This window comes from Diceros bicornis, chromosome 4 (genome assembly GCF_020826845.1).
Source record: "Diceros bicornis minor isolate mBicDic1 chromosome 4, mDicBic1.mat.cur, whole genome shotgun sequence".
In the NCBI taxonomy this organism is placed as follows: domain Eukaryota; kingdom Metazoa; phylum Chordata; class Mammalia; order Perissodactyla; family Rhinocerotidae; genus Diceros; species Diceros bicornis.
This window is the reverse complement of record NC_080743.1, coordinates 58,106,123-58,129,017: the sequence shown is the minus strand read 5'-3', so window position 1 is coordinate 58,129,017 and position 22,895 is coordinate 58,106,123. Positions and strand designations below refer to the sequence as shown.

Below are 22,895 nucleotides of genomic sequence, written 5' to 3'. Positions count from 1 at the left end.
GAAAGGGGGTGGCAACTTTAGGCCCCTGTTTACCAAGTACCTATCTTCCCCCTCTCCTACTACTTACTTAAAACTTCTGGGATACAATTTCAGCAAAAAGTTTATTTCTCAACCAAAACTTATTTCCCCTCAACCCTAACCCCAAAGAAGAAATAAAATCACAGATACATGACAAAGGTATTTGAGGTGCCCCTTCACATAGGCAGACTGGGCTTCAGGATACAGACATCTAGGGCGTCCTGAAGTGATTCAGACCCCTGAGGCCAAAGAACTCTGAGTGGGAATTCCAAGGGAAAGCAAAACCATAGGGGAACCCTGGATTCCGTACCGTGATTGGGAAGTGGGCCAGGAAGTGTTCCAGCTCACATCTCATCTGCATGCAGCACAGTTCTGACGCGCCGGCTGGCGCCTATCTTCCCTCCTATCTTCTCAAGCAGTGTACTTGTTGAGCCATTTGCACCCTTGGCCCCAGGTGGGACCCCCAATCTGGACTCTACCACTGGGGTCTCCAGATTTTCTGTCATGTCCTTGTGAGTCAGGATATTTCTGGAAATCACTGTGGGTGAAGGAAAAACGGCAGTAGTAGAGTGCTCCCTTGGGTGTGGGATCCTAGACAGGATAGGACCTCCCTCTCCCTTCTTGACTACCCTGAAGAACAGAGTCCCTCCCTGCCCTTGCCTCTCACCTCCATGAGGCTGGTAATCCTTAGGCCCAGCTTCTGGTAGACCCTGAAAGGGGCTGAAACTGGGCAGGATGATGAGCGCCAGGGAAAAAAGGAGGATCTGGGAGGAAACAAGAGGACACTTGGACTGTGGGGACAATAAAGAAAGGGAGCAGATGGCAGTTGGGGTCATGAGGGATGGGAAGATAGGTGTGGCTGTGGAGTGGGGGTGTCAGGATGGCAGTGTGGCAGAAGATGGGGGGAGTAGGGATCGATGGAAAATAGACTAATGGTACCAGAACACAAGTGCTGGTTTGGGCAGCTTTGTTGGAAGTTTGAGCAATGAGCATCTGTAGCTGGCGGAGCTGAGTCACCAGGGAGCTGGGAAAGGAGGAATGAAGAGTTAGATCTCCTGGGACCCAGGGCCGAAGAATGGTGTTCCTGTGGGCTACACCCTTCCCCCAAAGCGCACACTATGCTTTCACTCACATGTTGTGCCTTTCGAGCTCCCGGACTTTTTTCTGTAGTTCCTGGTTCTGCGCAGAACAGGCAGCCACCCTAGGGAGTGTGGAAGGTAGACCAAGGCTCTGCAATCCTGCCAGTCCCTGATCTTGCCTGCCTTGGTAAGGAAGGGGGCCCAGATGAGGCCCATAGGAAGCCAGAAATGTGAGTCCAAACATACCTGCTCTCTAGTCCATCGATGTACTCTTTCTTCCGCCGCCGACTGTCCTGAGCTGACTGCTTGTTACGTATTTTCCTCCTGACTTTCTTGAGGACCCTCTCCTCTGCCTGGGGGCCCAGGGTGTGTCAGTCCTGGGCCCTTAACTTCCCCCAACTCCCCAACTTGCCCCTGCGATCCCGGGTCTTCAGAGGCCATATTGGGGCCACTGGGTTGGGATGCCCTTTGGGGAAGTGTGTTACCTTGGTGAGGGGCAGATGAGAGGGCAGGGAAACCCCTTCCTGCCCCAGCAGACGCTTCTCCTCATCTGTCAGGAACAAGGTTTGACAGGGCAGCTGGTGGGCGACAGGAGGACATGAGATGAGAGTGGGGAGAGGGTCATCTCATTTCCATCGCCCTGGCTGCTTTCTCTGTATGCCTTCTGGACTGCACTGAGGAATAACCATGAAGTGAGGTGAGGGGCAGGGACCTTAATTCAGACAGGCTCTGGATCAAGCCAAAGGGACCTCCTGAGGCTGAGAAGGGAGAGAAGAGGTGGTTTTGTCATATCCTTTGCCCACAGACTTAGGATGTTGGCACTCTAAGCAAACTAGGGAGGGCCTGTTCTGGTCCACATCTTCCCCAAACTTTACGGGTATTTGAAGAGCACATGGAGGAACTCACTAAGGTTAATCTTACAGCAGGCAAGTGATTCACTTTCAGCCATTAACTTTTTTTTTTTTTGAGGAAGATTGGCCCTGAGCTAACATCTGTTGGCAATCTTCCTCCTTTTTTCCTTTCTTTCTCCCCAAAGCCCCAGTAGATAGTTGTATGTCATAGTTGTACATCCTTCTAGTTGCTCTGTTTGGGAGGCCGCCTCAGCATGGCTTGATGAGTGGTGAGGTCCATGCCCATGATCCGAACTGGCAAACCCTGGGCCGCTGAAGCAGAGTGCGCAAACTTAACCGCTATGCCACCGGGCTGGCCCTCATTAACTTTTATTTGGCAGAGAGTGTTATCCAGTCACCTGTCAACCACAGGGAGCTCCCTAGGGCAGTGGCCCATTCTCCCCTAGGGTCTGAGCCCCACTTTTCAGACTGAAGCTCTGTCTCCTCTCAAAGAACTCCCCAAAAGCAACCAGACTGAGTAACTTCATAACAAAGTAGGTGGGAAAGGTAGATGGCGTCTGGTTAACCTGAGCCGGTCAATGGAGTAATTTGCCTACTTTTGAAAGATTTATGTTTCACTTTGTGACTTAAGAGGAATTCATTTTTGTTTTTGCCTCCTGATGGTCTTTGGCTTTTAGCTAAACCATTTCTTCTATCTGCCTTTTCCTGATGCTCCCTTCTTGCTCCTGCAACTATTTGGTGGAACTATTAGAGGGGTGGGTGTCCCTCCCAATCCACCTAATCAAAATCTCTGAGATTGAGGCCTAGAGGGTTTTATTTAAAAAACAAAACAACCACAGACTCCCAGTGTTTTTGATGCACACTCAAGTTTAGAAACATCAGACTTTTGAACGTCCCTCAGCCACGATTATAAGATGCTTGGCTTGGCTTGGCTTCTGGTCCCAGCTTCAACCACAGATTTGCAGGAAGGCTAGAACCTGTTCCCTGCGTTTTGCACACAAGGAATTCTTTCCAGGATAAAGGGACGAACAGTGATCTGAGCAAGGCCCCCTCCTCGCCCCCACTGCAGGAACCAGCCAGCCAGCCCTGGGAGAGGTATCTGAAGTGTTATTCCCTACACTGTAGCACTGGGCAGTAAGTGTGGCTGGATGATTGTTCCACTGGAAACGTAGTTGTAGTTGCTTCTCTTACACCTAGTGCCCAGTAACCAATTGGATTCCCAGGTGGCCTGTCCCATTTCCACATCCTGACCCAAGGCTGAGACAATGGCCCTGGCTGAGCAAACAATGCACACAAGGTCCAGGCTTTCTCCCGAGCCCTATCCCTAGATTCTCTCACCCCACTTTCTCCTTAACTGAGTTATCACCACCTTACCCCCAAGGGCTCTGCCTCCCTTGTCCTTTCCTGCTCTTAAAGCTGCTCATGTCTCCCTGGTCTTTAGGCCTGATGCAGCAAAAATTGGGGCAAAGAGAGTTCAGCATCAGTTTCCCCCTCACTTACCCCCTTTCCCCATCTGTGTGGGTATATATGTGTGTATCATGGAGTACTGGATCCGGCTGACCCCAAGACTCACCAGGGTCACAGGAGGCACTGGGTTTACAGTGCCTGCTGTGGGCAGGATGTGGGCATGAGCATCAAGGGGCAGTTCGCTGACCCAGCAGGCATCAGGCACCATAAGTGGTGGGCTCTGCTGACCTGAGGGAGACACAGGTGGTTGGGAGCAAGGGGATGGAGGGTACACCTTGATGGCAGTAGGGTCTGGGTAGTGGCACAGGTTGGGGAAACCCGCTTAACCCCAGGGCTAGTGCGGGATCTGAAGGGTCATTGTCCTCTTCCCACAAAGAACACTGACCTAGCTGGATAGAGATGAGCTCTACAGCTGGCCCAACTTCCCCCTGCATCCTCTCCAGAGCCCCTGCCTCATAGACAACCTCATAGAGGGCAGGGGAACTGGGTGCCTTGGAGGCAGGGGGACTGTCTGGATGGCCAGGGTCCTCAGAGATTCCACTGTCACTTCCAGGAGATGCTTCTGAGCAGTACACTTCATTGGGATCAATGAAAAGCTTCAAGAAATCTTCAGGCTCACTCTCTTGAAGGCCCTACAGAAGAAGAGGGTGTAGATGTATACAGTAAAGTATTCTGGAAATCCTACCTGATATCAAATCTAGATCCTTCATGCTTCAGTTTCAGTCCCTTCTGTCCCTGGACATGGGCATTGTTATAGCTCATGTCTATTTTAGGGGCTCTGTCTTCAGACCTCTCTCCAAGTGGAGGCTGAAGCCTCTTGGGCTTCTTATCAGAGTTGTGTCTCAAACCACCACCACTTCCATTCATCACACTCACACAGCCAAGGCTCCCACTGGACTCCCAGCCTTGCTTCCCCTGTTCCTGCAGCCTAGTCATGGGGACCTCTGGAGGTGGACAGTGGAATCCCAGTTCCAGGAAGGATCCTGTTGAGAAGACATCTTCTGGCGGCTCCAGCCACATGTCCAGCAGCTCAGGGGTTCTGAAATCCATCCTTCTGCAGGGAGGCATGGCAGGGCGCGGGGTGGGGGGGGGGAGTTGCAGAAAGAGGATGATAGTCCCCCCCCCCCCCCCCCCCCCCCCCCCCGTTTCTGGATCCCTCTCACCCCTCACCTGCACAGCCCCCTCACCTGTCACCTGGAGATCTTGCCTCCCGCCTTATCTCTCTGGTTCAGACGAAAGAGCCACCTGGGTATTACTTGTTCGGAAGAGCCCAGCCTTGCCAAGCCAGCCTAGCCTGCTGACTGCCCCAAACACTACACCTTTTCTTTGCTCCAGGATCTCGCATCCTGGACCTGCCCAGCCAAACCCCGCCCCCAGCCTTACACCAGGAAAGTGGGTTGCACCTAGCCAGGAGCCAAGGTAGGGGCACTGTATCTGGGAGCAGGGGGTTAAGAGGCTAAGCGTCCACAAACCAGACTTAAGGAAAACATAGGCAGCCTCGCCCTTTCAGCCTCAGTTTCTCCTAGCGATTGCAAATCTTCCTGAGGGTTTTGGTGGCTCCTCAGGGAAGGCTAGAGATGGCTATGACTGGAGCACAGGACGTGCTGTTCTTCGGCCATCAATTTTATAAGAGGGAGATCACGGCAGGGTTGAAAACAAAGGAGGAAAGAATCAACTGGATTGCCCAAGACATACGGCGGCATCCCCTCCCCCACCCCCTGGCGCTTGTCCCACAGTTGAGTCTGATTGGAAGCTAAAGACGTAGGGGTTGAGGGGCAGGGCATTGAGCAAATCAATCACCCTCTGGAGGCAGGCTCCACCGTATCCGGTCAGAATGGGCTGTCGAGAGGCAGTGAGGCCGATGGGGCCGGAGGACTTATTTGTCTCTCGGGGAATGGGTTCTGAGGCACCAAAGGGAGAGTAAGAGCCAGAAGACAAATTGTAGGGAAGTTAGGGAAAAGTTCCGAGAATATGGGTAGGAGCGGCATGGTTTGGTTTCGCTTGCCACGTGATTCCAAATCCCAGGTTATTACCTAGGCGGGGAGTAAATAACCTGTTGACCCAAGTTAAGTGACAGAGCGTTGACTCAGCCGGGGGCAAGTCGCACAATGGCGGGTTGTCCAAATCCGTAATCCGTGCCTCATGCTACTGATAAAGAACAGCAGTTATACATACACACTCACAAGACTCTCTCTTAACTAAAGGAGGGAGGAGGGTCTGGAAAACTGCAAGAGGTCAAAAACTCATTTGGGTTTGATGTGGGAATTTGTCTTATTGTTTGTGTATAATTACCAACAACAGTATGTGTCCTGCATTTGTATAGTTTATAAAATGTTTTTATAAACATTCTTCTCTCATTTAATCCACAACCCTGAGGCAGACAAAGCAGGTAATATTTTACTAATTTTACCAATGAGGAGATAGAGATCCATGACTAGAATGTAGAATACCAAAACTCAGGATTTTTTGCCTTGGTCTAGTGATTGATGACCCAGGAATTCACTTTAAATAAAATAATGGAAATATACTAATACAGGTATGATTTTCGTAGCTGGGTGAATAAAGCAGGAAAGTCAGGATACGGATCTAGAATTCAAACTGGTATTCTCCTTGTGAAAATTTGAACAAGCTGAGGGTAAAGAAAGGAACAGGATCTACTATTTATGGAGTAACTATTATATGGTCAGACATTTTTTTTCTTTCTTTTTTTTTTTTTTGTGAGGAAGATCAGCCCTGAACTAACATCCATGCTAAGCCTCCTCTTTTTGCTGAGGAAGACCAGCTCTGAGCTAACATCTACTGCCAATCCTCCTCCTTTTTTTTCCCCAAAGCCCCAGTAGATAGTTGTATGTCATAGTTGCACATCCTTCCAGTCGCTCTCTGTGGGACGCGGCCTCAGCATGGCCGGACAAGCGGTGCGTCGGTGTGCGCCCGGGATCCGAACCCAGGCCGCCAGTAGCGGACCGCGGGCACTTAACCGCTAAGACACGGGCCGGCTCCAAGGTCAGACATTTTCATGTTACTCATAATTCTCATAGCAACTCATAGCAGGCAGAGAGAGGTAAGTACCTTTCTCAAAATTCCTCTGTAAGTGGCTGAACCAAGATTTGAATGCCTGAGTCCATATTCTTCGCACTACGCTAAGCTACCTTGCTGGGGCTTTCTCAAATTTCCCAACTCTTGTCTTTCCTGCTTATCTCCCTGTATCTTGCTCAAGTGGTAAAGAGACAAACCAAGCTTCCTAGAGTGACACAGACCTCTAAGGAAAGCAGAGTTGTGCTTGCTTAGATCTTTCCTAGATCAAGAAAGGTTTCAAAGGGCTTCCTGCAGGCAACATGTGCAGGGATGATTAGATGGAAAATATAGTCAGCTTCCATTAATGTTAGAATTGGAAGGCACCTCTGGCATCATCTGCTAGTCTAACTTCCCTCTTCCACGTGATTTATCAAGCTCCTGAGAGGGAAAATGACTTACCTAAGATCGCAGGTAGAGCTAGGACTAGTACCCAGGTGTCCTGACTCCCAGGTCATGATTCCTTGTTTAATGTTACTGATTATCAATAATCTTGAAAACATAATTCAGGCAAACCATAGCATGCATAATATTCCCTTGAATAATCTGGAATTGCCTCTAATGGTAATTTTTATCTTTTAATTAAGAGCTTCGAGCGGCAATGATAATTATTATTAAATGATGGGACACCAATACACATTTCACTTATATCCTGTTCTTAGAGTCCTATATGATTTTTTTTCTCCCAGACCCCCTCCCTCAAGAAGTCCTACATTTGCCCTTTTCTTTCTTTTTGTTTTTTGTGAGGAAGATCCATGCTAATCCTCCTTTTTTTGCTGAGGAAGACCGGCTCTGAGCTAACATCTACTGCCAATCCTCCTCCTTTTTTTCCCCCAAAGCCCCACTAGATAGTTGTATGTCATAGTTGCACATCCTTCTAGTTGCTGTATGTGGGACGCTGCCTCAGCATGGCTGGAGAAGCGGTGCGGGGTGTGCGCCCGGGATCGGAACCCAGGCCGCGGGTAGCAGAGCGCGCACTTAACCGCTAAGCCACGGGGCCAGCCCTCCCCCTTTTCTTAAGGAAGTTGCTGGCCTCCATTTCCAGAACCTTATCAGAGGCATCACCCTGTCCCTTCTTTAGGAAATGAGACCTTTTCACCTTTGCAAAAAAGAATAGGCTGAGCCCCCTTCTTTATTTTCTTCCTTTGTACCCTACCCTCCCATGAGGCTAGATCTGATAGAACAGGGATGTGGGCCAAGGGGATCCAGGCTAAGCAAACAGTGAAGGTCCTGAGTTGAAAACACCTTGGTGCATTCATGGAATAGAAAACAAGGGCCGGCAGGCCTGGAGGGAGAGGAGTTGCAGAGTTGGAGATGTGTGATGTGTTCTGAGAGAACCTGGCCGGATGCCTGAGGCATGGTACAGATGGTAAATTGGAGTGTACTTCCAGAAGCTTTTCACTAAGTTGGGTTTCAGCAATCCCTGAGATGGGTCCCACCACTTCTCTACCCACTTGAAGGCAGAAGGCTGCACAGAAGTCCGCTCAGGCCATTGGTAGTTAGGAAGGGATGATTTTCCAGAAATGCCCTCTCTTTGCTATTTCCCTTTTCCAATTCTGCCTCGTCTTTTTTCTTTCTTGTGGGTGCTGGCAAGGGAAGTCAAGCAAGGAAGTCAGTCCTAAGAAGGCAATGCTTTCCCTCTGGCGCCTAGGTGCACAGAAGGGGTCTTAGAGTCTTCTAAGAGATAGGTAAGAAGACTTTGGCCCAAGACCAGGAAGATATCGTCAGAGCTGTGGGAGGCGGAAGACTTGGGAATGCGGGGGTGGGTATGGGGCACCAGACTTGCCCGCGGGGTTTCCAGCTTCCTCTTTTAAAACCTCCAAACGATCAAGGCTTTTGTCGACCGGCCACCTCCGGCCCACCCGACCTCCACACAGCCGCCCAGGCCCACAGCCCCGAGCTTCCCTCTCTCGCCCCTTCCTCTGTTCTCTCCGACTCACCCCGGGCTCCGCCTCCGCCCGTCTCCCACTGCCCGTCTCTGATTGCTCCTAGCTCCCGTCACTCCCAGCCGGGCCCGCCCGCCGGGCGCTGTCATTGGCAGCGGAGGCGGGCACGCGGCGGCCGCGGGGGGAGGGGGAGCGATGGGGAGGGGGCGGGAATTCCCGACTCGCGGCCGGAACCGAGCGGATGCCTTGTAGTGAGACCCTCGGGAGGTGAGTGCGGGCTCCCCGGGAGCGGGATCCGGATCGGCCGCCCGCCTTCCCGGGGCGTCGGAGCCGGAGATCCGGCTCTCACATTCTTCTGCCTCCCGGGACGCTGGCGGCCTCGGACCCGCCTCCCGGAGCCCGGACTTCCAGACACCGCCCTCAGTTGTTGTGTCACCCTGTCCCGGGACCCCAGACCCCTAGGGCCCCTCTTTACCCATCTGCCCCGACGTCCCAGCCTGTGGCCTGAGCAGTCGCTCTCTGTTTTCAGGGGGATGGCGCTGGGGAAACGGGAGCGGGAGAATGATCCTGCACCCAAACTCGCCCTGTTCAGGTGGTCCACGAAGCTACCCGTGACATCCCTCCACAGCCCCGAAGTCCCTGCGCTTCATCCATTCCTTCCTGGAGTGGGGCCTGGCCTTTGCTTTCCTTAGAGGAACCCTGCTCTCCAGTCCTCTGGGAGCTCCAGGTGAAAGGGTAATAAGATAGCCACACAGTCCTCATGCTTCAGTTTCCCCCTTGCTGGGTCTCTGAATAAGTCACTTGGAAAGGGTAAAGTCTGAGGGAAAAAGGGAATGTTTCCAGTATAGGAGTGGATGAGTCACACTGGGTTGGGGAAGTTCAGACAGTGGCTGGGGTGAGGGAGCTGCATTCTGCTGACCAGCCTTCCCCTTTCCTTGGCCCCATCTTTCCTTAGTGACCATTCTCCACCCCCCAACTCTGTCTTCCTAGGTCTGAGAGTCACTGGAGCTACCACAGCCACCATGGGGCCCTGGGGAGAGCCAGAGCTCCTGGTGTGGCGCCCCGAGGCAGTAGCCTCAGAGCCCCCAGTGCCCATGGGACTGGAGGTGAAGTTGGGGGCCTTGGTGCTGCTGCTGCTGCTCACTCTCGTCTGCAGTCTGGTGCCCATCTGTGTGCTGCGCCGGCCCGGAGCTAACGCTGAAGCCTCGGGTGAGCCTCTCCTTTTCCCTGCTGCCATGGATGCTTGGGGTCGGGAAGGCTCTGGGGCTTAGGAAGGTGACCTAAGGATGGGAAGGCAAGAGTGACCATTGCTTGGGTTGGGATAGTGGATCCTCGAGGGGGTTCATTTGCTCATTCCCCTCTGTGCTCCACTCCTGCCTAGCCTCCCGCCAAAAAGCCCTGAGCCTAGTAAGCTGCTTCGCAGGCGGTGTCTTTCTGGCTACCTGTCTCCTGGACCTGCTGCCTGACTATCTGGCTGCTATAGATAAGGCCCTGGCGGCCCTGCACGTGACGGTGAGCACTGGCCAGCTGCATGTGTCCTGTGTATGTGGGTATGTTCAATCACATACCTCTAGGGAAGTGGTTTGTATGCATCTGTTCCTGTGTCACTCCGTGATTGTGTGGAAGGCTCTTGGCATGTGATCCTATGAATCATGATTTTTAGTTAAGAGGGCATAATTCTTTCTGTGGGTTCCCCCCAGTCCCTTTTTGACCCCTATGATGTACCTTTTGAGACAGCATGAGGAAACTTATTACCAGGTGTGTGACCTACTCTGTGGGTTTCTCAGTTCGAGCTTCCAGGAAGTTAACAGCGCTCCAAGAATCATCTTCACCCTCTCACCACTTCCCCAAAGGGTTGGAGATAGAGGTCCCTAGAGGCCTGGGAAGGGTAGTAGGCAATTCCTAGGGACCTGGTGTTGCTGACCAAAAAGATGATAGCCCAAGGAAGTAGGATGTGGGGAAGATCAAGTCCAAGGCATAGGACTATCTCATAGGAAAAACTGAGACAGTTGGGTGGTGGCGTGAGGTAGGTGTGCTGGGCTCTTCTTCTATTTCCCTAAGACTGAGGAAGTAACACTAGATGTAACACTCTGTGTGTCTGTGACTGAGTGACCTGTGTCTCCATGTGACCATGTGTAAGCCTGAATGTCTCTGGGACAGTATGTGGCTCTATGTGTGAGCATTTGGGAAGATGGGCCAATGTGTGACCCTTTGTTTGTATGCCTACATGTGACACTTTGTGTACATCTACATCAGTGACTCTCAACTGGGGGTGGTTTTGCACCCCTACACATACACACACCTTCGCAGGAAACATTTGGTAATGTCTGGAGACATTTCTGGTTGTCACAACTTGGGGAGAGAGGATGTTGTGCTTGCTACTGGCAGCTAATGGGTAGAGGCTAGGGATGCTGCTAAACATCTTACAGTGCACAGGACAGCCCTCTACAACAAAGAATTATCCAGCCTCAAATGTTGATAGTGCCAAAGCTGAGAAACCTTGGTCTATAAGTAACACTGAGTGACACCATAATCTGTGTGATTGTGTATTATTCTGTGTTTCTGTCACCAAGTGACTCTATCTCTGTGTGGCCAAGAGTGGCCCTGTGTCTGTGTGGGACCCCAAGTCTGTGTAACTGGGACTCCACTAGATTCTGCATCTGACTCCTCCTCCCCACTCTTGGCCTGTCTCCTGAACTCCTTGCTGCCCTCTCTGCCCACAGCTCCAGTTCCCCCTGCAAGAGTTCATCCTGGCCATGGGCTTCTTCCTTGTCCTGGTGATGGAGCAGATCACGCTGGCTTACAAGGAGCAGTCGGGGCCACCACCTCGAGAGGAGACGAGGGCTCTGCTCGGAACAGCGAATGGTGGGCCGCAGCACTGGCATGATGGATCAGGGGTCCCACAGACAGGCGGAGCCCCCGCAGCCCCCTCAGCCCTGCGTGCCTGTGTACTGGTCTTCTCCCTGGCCCTGCACTCGGTGTTCGAGGGGCTGGCGGTGGGGCTGCAACGAGACCGGGCTCGGGCCATGGAGCTGTGCCTGGCTTTGCTGCTCCACAAGGGTATCCTGGCAGTCAGCTTGTCCTTGCGGCTGCTGCAGAGCCACCTGCGAGCACAGGTGGTGGCTGGCTGTGGGATCCTCTTCTCATGCATGACTCCCCTGGGCATTGGGCTGGGTGCAGCTCTGGCAGAGTCAGCTGGGCCACTGCACCAGCTGGCTCAGTCTGTGCTGGAGGGCATGGCGGCTGGCACCTTTCTCTATATAACCTTCCTGGAAATCCTGCCCCAGGAACTGGCCACTTCTGAGCAGAGGATCCTCAAGGTCATTCTGCTCCTAGCAGGCTTTGCCCTGCTCACTGGCCTGCTCTTCATCCAAGTCTAGGGGGCTCCAAGAGGGGCAGGGGAGGTTGGGTATCAGGTGCCCTGGGCCTTCCTCCCCTCCCCCAGTGTGTGGGCAAAAGGAAGGAGTGGGGAAGGGGGGGATTGAGGCCCACAGAGTTCTCTGGGAGGTAAGGATGGAGCCTTAGAACTATCTGACCAATGAGAGGGGAGTGGGCCCAAGGGACAAGGCCCAAGGGACAAGGGATGGTCAAGTCACTAGAGACATGATCAAGGGACATTAGTATTAGGAAGACACTACACATAGGGACAAACTGACAGTGGGGAGGCTGGAGGTGGGCAGCTGGCTACTGTGGGACAGAGGTATAGAGAGGGCACAGGCCTAGAGTCAGCAGTCCTCTTGGTTCTAGCCCATTTTAGCCCTCTGTCACTTGGAGTGGACCCCTCCTACTTTTCTTAGCTCCTACTCTCATGTCTATCTCCCTCTTCCTTTCTCCCAGGGGACTAGTGCCAAATGGCTTCTTCCTGCCAGTTTTGGTACCTTCTATGGCTTCTCCAGTCCTGCTTACTCCTCTGTTTTTAAAGTGCCAAATAAATCCCCTTCGTCTTTCTCAAAGCACAGTGATGGCACTGAGCCCTACCCAGCACCTCAGTAGAGGGGGCCTGCTTGCTCTTTATTTTGGTCCCAGATCCTGGGGTGGGGCAGAAATGTTTGCTGGGTTGGGGTAGGGGAAGGGTTGGCAGAGCTACGGCTCCCTACCACTGCCACACCCTAGGAATACTGAACATGGGCATGGTGCCCCAGGCCCAGATGATAAACACTGAGCTGCCAAAACTTTTTTATACCAGAGGAGCCCAAGGGGGAAGGGGAAGGCTCACCCCCGGGGGTTATTTTTGGGGAGGGAGGGCTGTGCATAGGGCCATATTCTCTAGAATCTATTTTACTAACTGACCTGTTTGGGGACATGGTACCCAAATAAAAGATGTTTCTGTACATCTGTACAGTATCTGATTCGTTTGTCTTGGGAAAGGGGTGGGCACATGAGTCCCAGATGTTTACAGCTGGCTTAAATTCCCGGGTCTCGAATCTTTTCATTCAGGCTCCTCTATTCCCCTTCCCTGAACATGACCAAATTTTTCCTCTTTTGTCTCTTCCTTCTTCCCTCCCTGTCTCCACCCCTTCCCTTTCCTCCCCTTTTCCTTTCCCGTCTCCTAAATCGCTCGCCCCTTCGCGTTCGCAGATTCGGGGCCAATTTAGAACTACTTTTCCCAGCTTGCCCTGCGCAGGGAGGAGCCGAGGGGGAGGAGCAAAGTTCCCAGTTCCCGGAGTCATCAGGGCTGCCGGGAAATGGTGTCCGTTTCCTCTCTGTACTGCGTGACTGGGGGTGTGAAGGAGTCACGTAAACAAACTACAATTCCCGGCGGTCCTCGCGCGCAACAGGTCAGGGCTAGGCTGGGGCCGGGTTCGCGGTGCTCGCTGAGGCGGCGGCGGCGGCTACGGCTGGAAGAGCCGGCCCGGAGCCCGCGGCGGAGGCCGTGGCTTGTGCTGGGAGGGTGGCGGGGAGGGACGGGGGAGGAAGATGGCGACGTCGGGGGCGAACGGGCCCGGCTCGACCACGGCCTCAGCTTCCAATCCGCGCAAGTTTAGTGAGAAGATCGCGCTGCAGAAGCAGCGTCAGGCCGAGGAGACGGCGGCCTTCGAGGAGGTGATGATGGACATCGGCTCCACTCGGGTGAGGGACCGCGCCGGGGAGCGGGAGCGGAGCAGAGCAGAGAAGTTACGGAGCGGGGAGCCGAGAGGCGGGGCGGGGGCGGGAGCCACCGCGAAGGAGGCGGAACGCGGCAGGGGCAGCGGGCGCCGCCGTCTGGGAGGCGCGGGTTGAGGGCCGAGGGGTAGGAAGACGGATTTTGAGGGGGGTGAGGCCGAAACACCAGAGAGGTTGGGGGTTTGGGAACGAGTTGGGGCCGAGTAAGTGAGGCGGGAGAGGGCAGAGAGAGGAGATCGGCCTCTGAAGCCTGGCAGAAGCTGGAGGTGGGTGGTCCCTGTGCATCTCTGATTGAGTCCTCTCGGGGACTTTACTGAAGCATCCGCGATGTTGAGTTGGGGGGTTAGTCTCCTTGCCCTAGTCTGGCTCGTCAGAGTTGGTAATCTCCTCCAACCTGGTCCCCCTGCGCTGTTGTGCCACTCTCGGCACTTCAGTACCTCCGGGAAAGGGCCCCTTGAGTGGTTTGAGCAGCAGCGCTGAGTATAGTGGGGCAGGAAGTCCCCTCCTGCGTCCCGTCCCTTTGCTTCCTTTTTCAAATACTTCTTGTGGTTTCCTGACGTGAATGAAGGTGAGGTCCATTGCTCACAGACTGGTGCTTGATGTTTTGCCCTGGCCGCCTTGGAGGAGAAGTAGGGCTTTGAATCTCGAAGGCGGGTAACCGGTTGGCTATAGGTTAAGGTGAATCCGATGGTTTGCTGAGCTTTCTAAGGAGATGGCTGCTTTATGGGTCAGTTATGGGGTGCCTTGGAGAATCTTCTATGTGTAGGGAATATTCATTCCTAGGAAGTTCCAGAAAGAAAGCATCATGGCAGAGTTGCCTCTGAAGTCCCTCTGACCTTGGTTTCTTGCTTCCCGGGGCTGGATGTCAGAGGGAGCAAGGGGTGGGAGTTTGCCCAGCTGGTATGCAGTCCTAATTTAGGGATACATTATTCTCAAAAGAGCAGGTGAGGATATTGCAGTGATCCCTCAGGGAAGGGAACTAGAAGGAATTTAAGGGGAGATGGGGAACATAAATACCACGTTTCAAAGCTCTTTCTGCTAGTCTGATTGCCTGTGATTGCATCTGTCTATGACTGTGACTCTGGTTGTATTTTTGTGTGTGTCTCCCTTGGCTCTGTTAGTCTTTTTTGTGTTTTTTTCCCCCTTTAAGTCTCTAGAGACCATGTGTCCTAGTTTGTGGGAGTCAGAACAGAGAGAGTTAGATGGGGAAGCAAATCATGTGTGCGTGTGCATAGCCCCCTCTAACCGCCATGAGGATCATGATGTTACTGTTGACTGCTCCCCTTTAGGACCTTTTGATCATGGTGGGAGCAGAGGCAAGAAGGTGGGTGAAAGGCTGATCTCCAGCTGACAGCTTGAGGCCCTGCCCTCTAGATTTGACTCCAGCAGAGGCTGGGTGGGATCTTAGGGCTTGTATATGCAAGGAAAGGCTGTGAGAAATTCACAGCTGGGGATTCTATCTCTGTAGTGCCTTAGTCTGTCAAAAGACCCTCTCCACCCACCTTGCCCCTGCTGGGTAACTTCTCTGCTGCATATAAAAATCTAGTGGGCATACATGGCCAGAGCCTGGAGACCCAAGAGTCCAAAGCTAGAGATAAGAGACCTGGGGCTCAGCTCTTTATCTGGCCAGCTGGAAGGGTCATTCCAGCCAGATATAGCCATGGGGGCCTATACTGCTGAGAGGCTGGGGTTATCATGCATATTAATAGCAGTCTTGAAGTGGCCCAAGGGTCAGCATAGTGCCCACTAAACTCACTGGGCCGACCTCTTGGAACAGAAAGTCAATTCTGATGTTGGCCTGTGCACAACAGTGTGACCTCCAGAAGCTCTTAGAATTTCCCCCTCATCAGCTGCCTTGGGACTGTTTATTTGGCTAGTGGCAGTGGCTGAGCATCAGAAGTAGGTGCTCACCTCTCACAGAGGGATGTGAGATGTATAAACAGACTAAAACCATGCCAGGCTGAGGCTCATGCTGTCGCACTCCAGTGCCAGACATATCTCCTCAGAGTGGGGATGAAGCCAGGGAGATGGCTCTGGCCCAGGCTGGAGTGGGCCATTGCTCCCTCTCCCACCCCCATTCTCCAGGCTCCCCTGCCAGTTCAAGGGCTTTAGAACTAGGTAGAAGAACGCTTCCTGGTTTTGACACTTTTTGCAGCTAGGAGAACCATCATTCCTTAAATGTTCTAGTTCAGAAAGTACAGGCTCTGTGTAGCCTTCTGGGGCTGGGCAAGTGGCGGAGCCTGGAAGCCTGTGCCCTCCAGAGTGGGAAGGAAAGAGGTTGGCAGTAATGGCTCTCTGGCATCCACCTGTGGCCTTCCTGCCATCTTCCAATTAGTCCTGGACGCATCTGGAAGGGAAAGCAGAGGAGCCTATTAGGCACCCTTCCCCAGGATCTAACACACGTGACTAGCCTGGGGGCTCCTGGCAGCCCCTCAGGGACTCTGTTTAGACTGATGCCAACTGGGACAGGCACTGAGCAGAGTGTCAGGCCCTGCCTGGCAGGGAGATGCCAGGCATTAGTGATGTCATTGATGAGGGGAGCCTGCAGAAGAGCTAGGGCAGACAGCGCCAGGTCTCAGTGGACCTTTCGCCCAGCACTGTTTTTTCTTTGGGCAGATCTCTTAAAAGCGGCAGCAATAGTAGCATATCCTGGAGGCAGGGGTGGTAGTGGTGGCCACAGGAACAGAACAGTGCTCAGGACCCTCTGGAACATTCCCATTTGTCCTCCGTTTCTCAGTTACAGGCCCAAAAACTGCGACTGGCATACACAAGAAGCTCCCATTATGGTGGTTCTCTGCCCAATGTTAATCAGATTGGCTGTGGCCTGGCTGAGTTCCAGGTGAGTGGACACCAGCCAGTGGGGAGTGCAGGCTCTCAGGCAGCTTATTCTGTGGACTCACCTGTCTCTTTTGACAGAGCCCCCTCCACTCACCTTTGGATTCATCTCGGAGCACTCGGCACCACGGGCTGGTGGAACGGGTGCAGCGAGATCCTCGAAGAATGGTGTCCCCACTCCGCCGCTACCCCCGCCATATATCCTTCACAGAGGGTTTGGGTAGTCTGGAGGGTGGTGGGACGGGGTTCCTCAGGAACTCATGGTAGAAAGAGATTTTAAGTATTGTCCAGTCCCATCCTCCTCCAGAAGCTCTCCTTCACCCAGCCTCCCTGCAAAGTGACCATTTTGTCTGTGTGTCAGCACTGGCTCCTGTGCTCCTGAGGCTGTCCACTCCATCTCTGGCTGGCTCTGACTGCCTTACTTCAGCTAACTCTTTGCTGCCATAGGCAGGGCTCCTTGATATGTCTCCTGCTAAAGGGGGTTTTGTCCCCTCCTCACATTTCTGTTCTTAGCTTTCAATTTCAGAGACCTCCACAGACCTGTCTCCCCTAAGCCTTGCCCAGATATTCTGCTATATTTTTTCAGCTCCACTAGGCCTGATTCCTTTTTTCTCTTCCATTCTTTGACCCTATGGTTGCTCCTTGTAGAGGAGGAGAAAGGTATTTGTTTCTTAAAACAATTCATCTGCTGCCTCCATTATTCTTCTCTCATCTGGTCTCTGTCCCATCCATCCCCTCCTCAGTTTTTTCCTTGACTGGTGCTGTTCACATTGACAGCTCTCCGTACAGTCCTGCCTACTTATCTCCTCCCCCGGAGTCCAGCTGGCGGAGGTCAGTGTCCAGGGCAGGCAGGATCTCCTGCCCACTCTCTGACATGTCTCTGGAGGGAGCTTGGGTTGGGGCTGGGCTTGCTAGGCTAGGCTTTCAGCAGTACCTCCTTCCATAATGGCAGGGCTGGGAGGGGTGGGGGCAGGTGGAGTAGGTGGGTCAGAGTCCAATCTTGGCCATGTTGACACGGGTAGCCAAGCCTCCCAGTCCAGCCAGGGCAGGACCAATGGTAACTGTGGCTAGCTGGGGTGTGTGTATAAGGGGGAGGGGAGAACGGCTGGGTGGCAGGGGAAAATTGCTGCCTCCTCTCAAGAGTGGGAGCCAAACATAGTGTTCTGGCACTCCGATTTCCAAACCCTTCCCCTGTCCATCTCATCCCTAATACTCGTACTAGCAGAGTTGCTGGGCTCCAAGATTCCCATTCAGCTTGTCCTGACAGATAGAAGTTGAGAATTTCCAGATCTCCTAGATTGATAGGGGGAGAGGGTTCATGGGTCACAGATATCAGAAGAACCAGAAAGAAAGAGGCATGATCCTGGGTGCCCAGCCCTTTCCACCTCCACCTTGGCTGCCCCACATTTTCCAACCCCTGTGCCTGCCTTCTTGTCCATTGCTAAGCCTTCCTCCTTCTGACCTTGTTTTTCTATCACAGGACAATGCCCTGGGGCAATTTCACTGCAGAGAAGGGGCAATTGTTTCGACTACCATCTGCACTTAACAGGTGATGGCCCTTGCTTTCTTTAGGCCACATCTCCTCTTATGTGTAGTTTCTGGAGCCCTACTCCCTCACGCCTGCCCTGTTCCAGCCCAGCTAGTGTTTTCTCCTGCTGAGCAGGGCATGGGGACCAGGAAGACTGTCTCTGGTACCAGCCTATCTCTGTTCCCCGCCCAGGACAAGCTCTGACTCTGCCCTTCACACAAGTGTGATGAACCCCAGCCCTCAGGACACTTATCCAAGCCCTGCACCTCCCAGCGTCCTTCCCAGCCGCCGTGGAGGTAAGTGGCCATGTCCCAAGGTGGGGAGTAGCTGTGAAGCTTTTGTTTGAAGCAGGTAGGCAGATGGGCACTGCAGCCAACTCCACTGCATCCTTTCCAGGTTTTCTGGATGGCGAAATGGACTCCAAAGGTATGTGTTCCTCACCACTTGTGGGTACTGAATGCCAAAGAATGGGCTGGTGCTGGGGCCTTTGCATAGGACCAGGGAGCCCATCACCCTCCTGCCTGCCTCTGCTTCCTGTCCTGCCTTACTGGCTCCTTGTCTAACCCTCTCATCACCGGTCTTTCTCTTTCAAGTCCCTGCTATTGAGGAGAACTTGCTAGATGACAAGCATTTGCTGAAGCCGTGGGATGCCAAGAAGGTAGGCGTGGCGCACTACCATCTTCTTTCCATGGGGCAGGTCTTTGAGGATCTTCCACAGAGCGCTGTCCTCATTGTCCACATTCTTCCTTCTCTCCTCAGTTGTCCTCATCCTCCTCCCGACCTCGGTCCTGTGAAGTCCCTGGAATTAAGTAAGTACCTCTGTGAGGTTGGCTGAGGGGGTGGGGGAGGGGAGTAAAGGGAAACGTGGGCAGCTGACCTTTGCTTTTCCATGACCACTGCCCCCCAACTCACATCTTTTCCTCTCCTTCCCCCAGCATCTTTCCATCTCCTGACCAGCCTGCCAATGTGCCTGTCCTCCCACCTGCCATGAACACGGGAGGCTCCCTACCTGACCTCACCAACCTGCACTTTCCCCCACCGCTGCCCACTCCCCTGGACCCAGAGGAGACAGCCTACCCCAGCCTGAGTGGGGGCAACAGTACCTCCAATTTGACTCACACCATGACCCACCTGGGCATCAGCGGGGGCCTGGGCCTGGGCCCAGGCTATGATGCGCCAGGTGAGTGGCTGTCCTGGCCATGTGTTTATGGGGTGTTGCCTGGCTAGAGGGACGAAGGGGTGGAGGGTGGAGCACCTGGGATCCTCCTGTGACTGCCCACAGCAGCGCTGCACCTGTCCACCCCAGGATTCTCTCACTGCCGTTTTCTGCCAGTGAGAACTGGTAGGTGTGGCTTTTCCTAGAAAAAAGATGCAGAACAGCCCCCAAGTGGACAATGCCAACTTCACTGTCAGGGACAGAGTAGGGAGGACATTGTGTTGCCATTTCCATAGTCTGGTCACTGCTACCCATTCTGGGCAGAAAGGGGTCCCATTCCCATCAGTAATGTTGGCATCTCTCGTTTTTTGTCTGTGCCTGCAGGACTTCACTCACCTCTCAGCCATCCATCCTTGCAGTCTTCCCTAAGCAATCCCAACCTCCAGGCTTCCCTGAGCAGTCCTCAGCCCCAGCTCCAGGGCTCCCACAGTCACCCCTCACTGCCCGCCTCCTCCTTGGCCCGTCACGCACTGCCCACCACCTCCCTAGGTCACCCCTCACTCAGTGCCCCGGCCCTCTCCTCCACCTCTTCCTCCTCCTCTGCTTCATCTCCTGTGCTGGGTGCCCCCCCTTACCCAGCTTCTACCCCTGGGGCCTCCCCCCGCCACCGCCGTGTGCCCCTCAGCCCCCTGAGTTTGCCGGCGGGCCCAGCCGACGCCAGAAGGTCCCAACAGCAGCTGCCCAAACAGTTTTCGCCAACAATGTCACCCACCTTGTCTTCCATCACTCAGGTATGCGTGGCTGCCTTCCCTACATGTGTGTCTCTCTTCCCCTTCTCTTCTCCTGCCAAGTTCTCTCTCTCCCATCCTCCTTTCCTCAAATACCTCTTCTCCTTACTTCCGTGCTCCTTGTCTCATCCATCCCCTTCCATTCCTCTGTCCTCTACCTGGCCCATCTCTTCTCCATCTTGTCTCCTCTTGGCTTAAGAGTGCAAACCCTGGGGTTAAGCTTTCTGGTTCACATTCTGGCTCCATCTCTTACTAGCCATCTCCTGGACAGTTACTTAACTTCTGTGAGCCTCAGCATCCTCATCTGTAAAACAAGGATGGTATTGTAAGGATCGAAGGAAAGCACACACGTGGAGTACTTAGCACCATGCCCAGCCCAGGTGCATGCTTGACAAATGGTAGCTTATCCTCTCCCTTTCCTCTCTTGTTTTCTTGTTTGTTCCTCTCCTCCTTCTCTTGTCTGTCTTTTTTCTCAGGTCTCCATCCTGTCCCATCCCCTGTCCCATCTCCCCTCCTTCTGTCATGGATTTCACAGAGTCAGAGACTGGCAGATCATGGAGCCCAGTCCCTTCATTGCACAGATGAGGAGACTGCCCAGAGGGAAGGTGACTTCTCCAAGTGTGCACAGCACCTTAGGAAGAATTGGGACCAGAACTCAAACTCTTAGTATAGGGCTTTTTCCTTAGTGCTCAGATTCGTGTCCCTTCCCTCCCTCCCCATCCTTCTCTTCTTTCTGCTTCCCTGTCCTCTCACCTGAATGCCTTTCTTTCCCTCTCCTCTGCCCTGCTGTCCCAACCCCCCCTTCCCTGGAATGTATGCTCTGTGTTCCATCTTTACGACAGCCCCTTTTCTGTAGGAAAGACTAAGGCCAGGCCAGCAAAGGCTCTGCTCTCTTGGATCTTGGATTGAGCCTAACTGTCCTCCCTCTTTTCCTCCTGTTGCCTGCCTTCTTCTCCCACTCCCTCTGGCCTCGTCAAGGCTTTAGAACAGCTGTTCTCAATTTCACTGTTGTGCCTCAGTCACTTGTGAAGTGTGTCACAAGTACTTGCTTACTAATAATGGTTAAAATACCCAGATTTAGGAATAGTTTACTTCTGGAGTGGATTCAAAGTTATCCTTGTGTTAGCCTCACTCAGTCATTGTTGAGTAATTGTACCCAACCCCAGGGATGCCCAGTGGAACATTGTCAGGTTTGTGTTGAGGATGGTTGCGGCTTAAGAGGTGGGAAGCCCTAAGAGTTCCTCCTGAGGGGCACACTGAGGGGTCAGCTTCTCTTTTTTTCCTTGCTTCTCTTTAGGGCGTCCCCCTGGACACCAGTAAACTGCCCACTGACCAGCGGCTGCCTCCATATCCATACAGCCCCCCAAGTTTGGTTCTGCCCACCCAGCCTCCCACCCCAAAGCCTCTACAGCAGCCAGGGCTGCCCTCTCAGGCCTGCTCAGTGCAGCCCTCAGGTGGGCAGCCCCCAGGCCGGCAGCCGCACTATGGGACACTGTACCCACCCAGCTCCAGTGGGCACGGGCAACAGTCTTACCACCGGCCGATGAGTGACTTCAGCCTGGGGAATGTGAGTACCCAGCTCCGTAGCTCAGAAGCAGGGGAGGGGCTAGTGGTGGGTCAAAGAGGCCTCAGCGGTATCACTAGTGCACTCTGAATTGGGAGATCTAGGTGGGGGAGATCCTCCTTCACCCCAGGTAACCCAGCACTGCCAATGTGGGGCTCTTCTCTTCCTGCATTTGACCCCCACTCCTGCCCCTCTCATCCAGCTATCTCCACACAGTTTGCTTTTTGATGACTAGTGCTTTGACCCGTTCTCTTCCTGGCACGCAAGTGCTCTGTCCCAGCAGGTACGGTGCCCACACCTACATCGGGCCCTGTACTTGCATCTGTTGCTCTGCTTTCTGCCATCTCCATCTGTCTCTGCTTTTGTTCCTGGGGTGGAGGGGGAGCTTACTGGGCAAAGGGGGATGTGTTAGCAGGGCTAGGCAGGGGCAGGCAGGAACACCCTGTTCTGAAGTCCACTTCCTTAAGGTCTGTCTGTGTGTCCATAGCTGGAGCACTTCAGCATGGAGAACCCATCAACTAGCCTGGGGCTGGATCCTCCTGGCTTTTCCGAAGGGCCTGGATTTTTAGGGGGTGAGGGGCCAGTGAGTGGCACCCAGGACCCCCATGTCCCCCATGCCCTCAACCACCAGAACTTGACCCACTGTTCCCGCCATGGCTCAGGGCCTAACATCATCCTCACAGGTGAGAGGTGTGGTGGGAGGTAGGAGGGTTGGCGGGGGATGGAAGGAGGGAGTGAGACGACTGCTGGCGCAGTGGGGGATTGAGGAGTCTTGGAAGAGGTTACAGGGCATGGGCTCCTCACCCCTCTCTTCTGCCCATGCAGGAGACTCCTCCCCAGGTTTCTCTAAGGAGATTGCAGCGGCCCTGGCCGGAGTGCCTGGCTTTGAGGTGTCAGCAGCTGGGTTGGAGCTGGGGCTGGGGCTGGAGGAGGAGCTGCGCATGGAGCCACTTGGCCTGGAAGGGCTCAACATGCTGAGTGACCCCTGTGCCCTGCTGCCAGATCCGGCTGTGGAGGATTCCTTCCGCAGTGACCGGCTCCAGTGAGGGGACCTCATCACCATCCCTTTTCTTGGCCCTGTCCCCCGTCACTGTCCCTTTCCTCCCTTCCCCCTGGCCAGTAGAGACTCCACTCTCTGCCCCCAGATCCTCTTTCTAACATGAACAAGGGATCCTAAGAATGAGAAAAAGCAAGGGGTTTGTCCGGGTGGCCCCTGAAGTCTGCACGAGGGGTGGGCGTGGGGGAGTTCAAGGGAGGGCCTAAAGCACTTGTAACTTTGAACCGTCTGTCTGGAGGTCAGAGCCTGTTGGAAAGCAGGGGGTAGAGGGGAGCCCCAGAGGTAGGGCTTGTCCGGATGCCTAGGGGTGGGCAGTGCCAGCCCCTCCTCACTACTCTTCCCCTTGCAATGGAGGAGAGAGCCAGAGTGGATATTATTTTTTATTAAATATATTATATGTTAATAAAAAAATCATATCAAACCCTTGGTGTGGTTGGCTACTGTTTAGGATGTGGCTGGGGATCTAGGGAGTTCTTGGGGACACAGGCCCT

General features: G+C 53.7%; 3 protein-coding genes across 8 annotated transcripts; 2 read left to right on the top strand and 1 right to left on the bottom strand.

Moving 5' to 3' along the window:
* Positions 1 to 82: 82 nt before the first annotated feature.
* On the bottom strand, positions 83 to 5,068 carry CREB3L4 (cAMP responsive element binding protein 3 like 4). Its single transcript, XM_058539224.1, has 10 exons — positions 4,603 to 5,068; positions 4,292 to 4,469; positions 3,801 to 4,047; positions 3,522 to 3,643; positions 1,583 to 1,675; positions 1,344 to 1,450; positions 1,151 to 1,219; positions 958 to 1,042; positions 686 to 782; positions 83 to 556 (listed from the first exon to the last, which is right to left on the bottom strand). The coding sequence occupies exons 2-10, from the start codon at positions 4,463 to 4,465 to the stop codon at positions 363 to 365; spliced, it is 1,188 nt and encodes a 395-aa protein (XP_058395207.1). The 5' UTR covers positions 4,466 to 4,469; positions 4,603 to 5,068; the 3' UTR covers positions 83 to 362.
* A 3,497-nt stretch (positions 5,069 to 8,565) lies between these two features.
* SLC39A1 (solute carrier family 39 member 1) lies at positions 8,566 to 12,704 on the top strand. 5 transcript variants are annotated; one of them, XM_058539227.1, is made up of 5 exons: positions 8,566 to 8,640; positions 8,966 to 9,108; positions 9,364 to 9,582; positions 9,755 to 9,885; positions 11,097 to 12,704. In XM_058539227.1, exons 3-5 carry the CDS (start codon positions 9,396 to 9,398, stop codon positions 11,751 to 11,753), a joined length of 975 nt encoding a protein of 324 aa, XP_058395210.1. In that variant the 5' UTR covers positions 8,566 to 8,640; positions 8,966 to 9,108; positions 9,364 to 9,395; the 3' UTR covers positions 11,754 to 12,704. The 5 variants fall into 5 exon arrangements, with proteins under 5 accessions (XP_058395210.1, XP_058395213.1, XP_058395209.1 ...); XM_058539226.1 differs by having other exon boundaries at positions 8,621 to 8,640; positions 8,903 to 9,108; XM_058539230.1 differs by lacking the exon at positions 8,966 to 9,108 and having other exon boundaries at positions 8,588 to 8,640.
* A 70-nt stretch (positions 12,705 to 12,774) lies between these two features.
* Positions 12,775 to 22,795, top strand: CRTC2 (CREB regulated transcription coactivator 2). 2 transcript variants are annotated; one of them, XM_058539222.1, is made up of 14 exons: positions 12,775 to 13,443; positions 16,214 to 16,315; positions 16,393 to 16,509; positions 17,081 to 17,142; positions 17,792 to 17,860; positions 18,032 to 18,135; positions 18,236 to 18,265; positions 18,433 to 18,497; positions 18,599 to 18,648; positions 18,775 to 19,019; positions 19,380 to 19,786; positions 21,081 to 21,350; positions 21,835 to 22,030; positions 22,173 to 22,795. In XM_058539222.1, exons 1-14 carry the CDS (start codon positions 13,291 to 13,293, stop codon positions 22,391 to 22,393), a joined length of 2,091 nt encoding a protein of 696 aa, XP_058395205.1. In that variant the 5' UTR covers positions 12,775 to 13,290; the 3' UTR covers positions 22,394 to 22,795. The 2 variants fall into 2 exon arrangements, with proteins under 2 accessions (XP_058395205.1, XP_058395204.1); XM_058539221.1 differs by lacking the exons at positions 12,775 to 13,443; positions 16,214 to 16,315; positions 16,393 to 16,509; positions 18,236 to 18,265 and having other exon boundaries at positions 16,593 to 17,142.
* Positions 22,796 to 22,895: the final 100 nt, after the last annotated feature.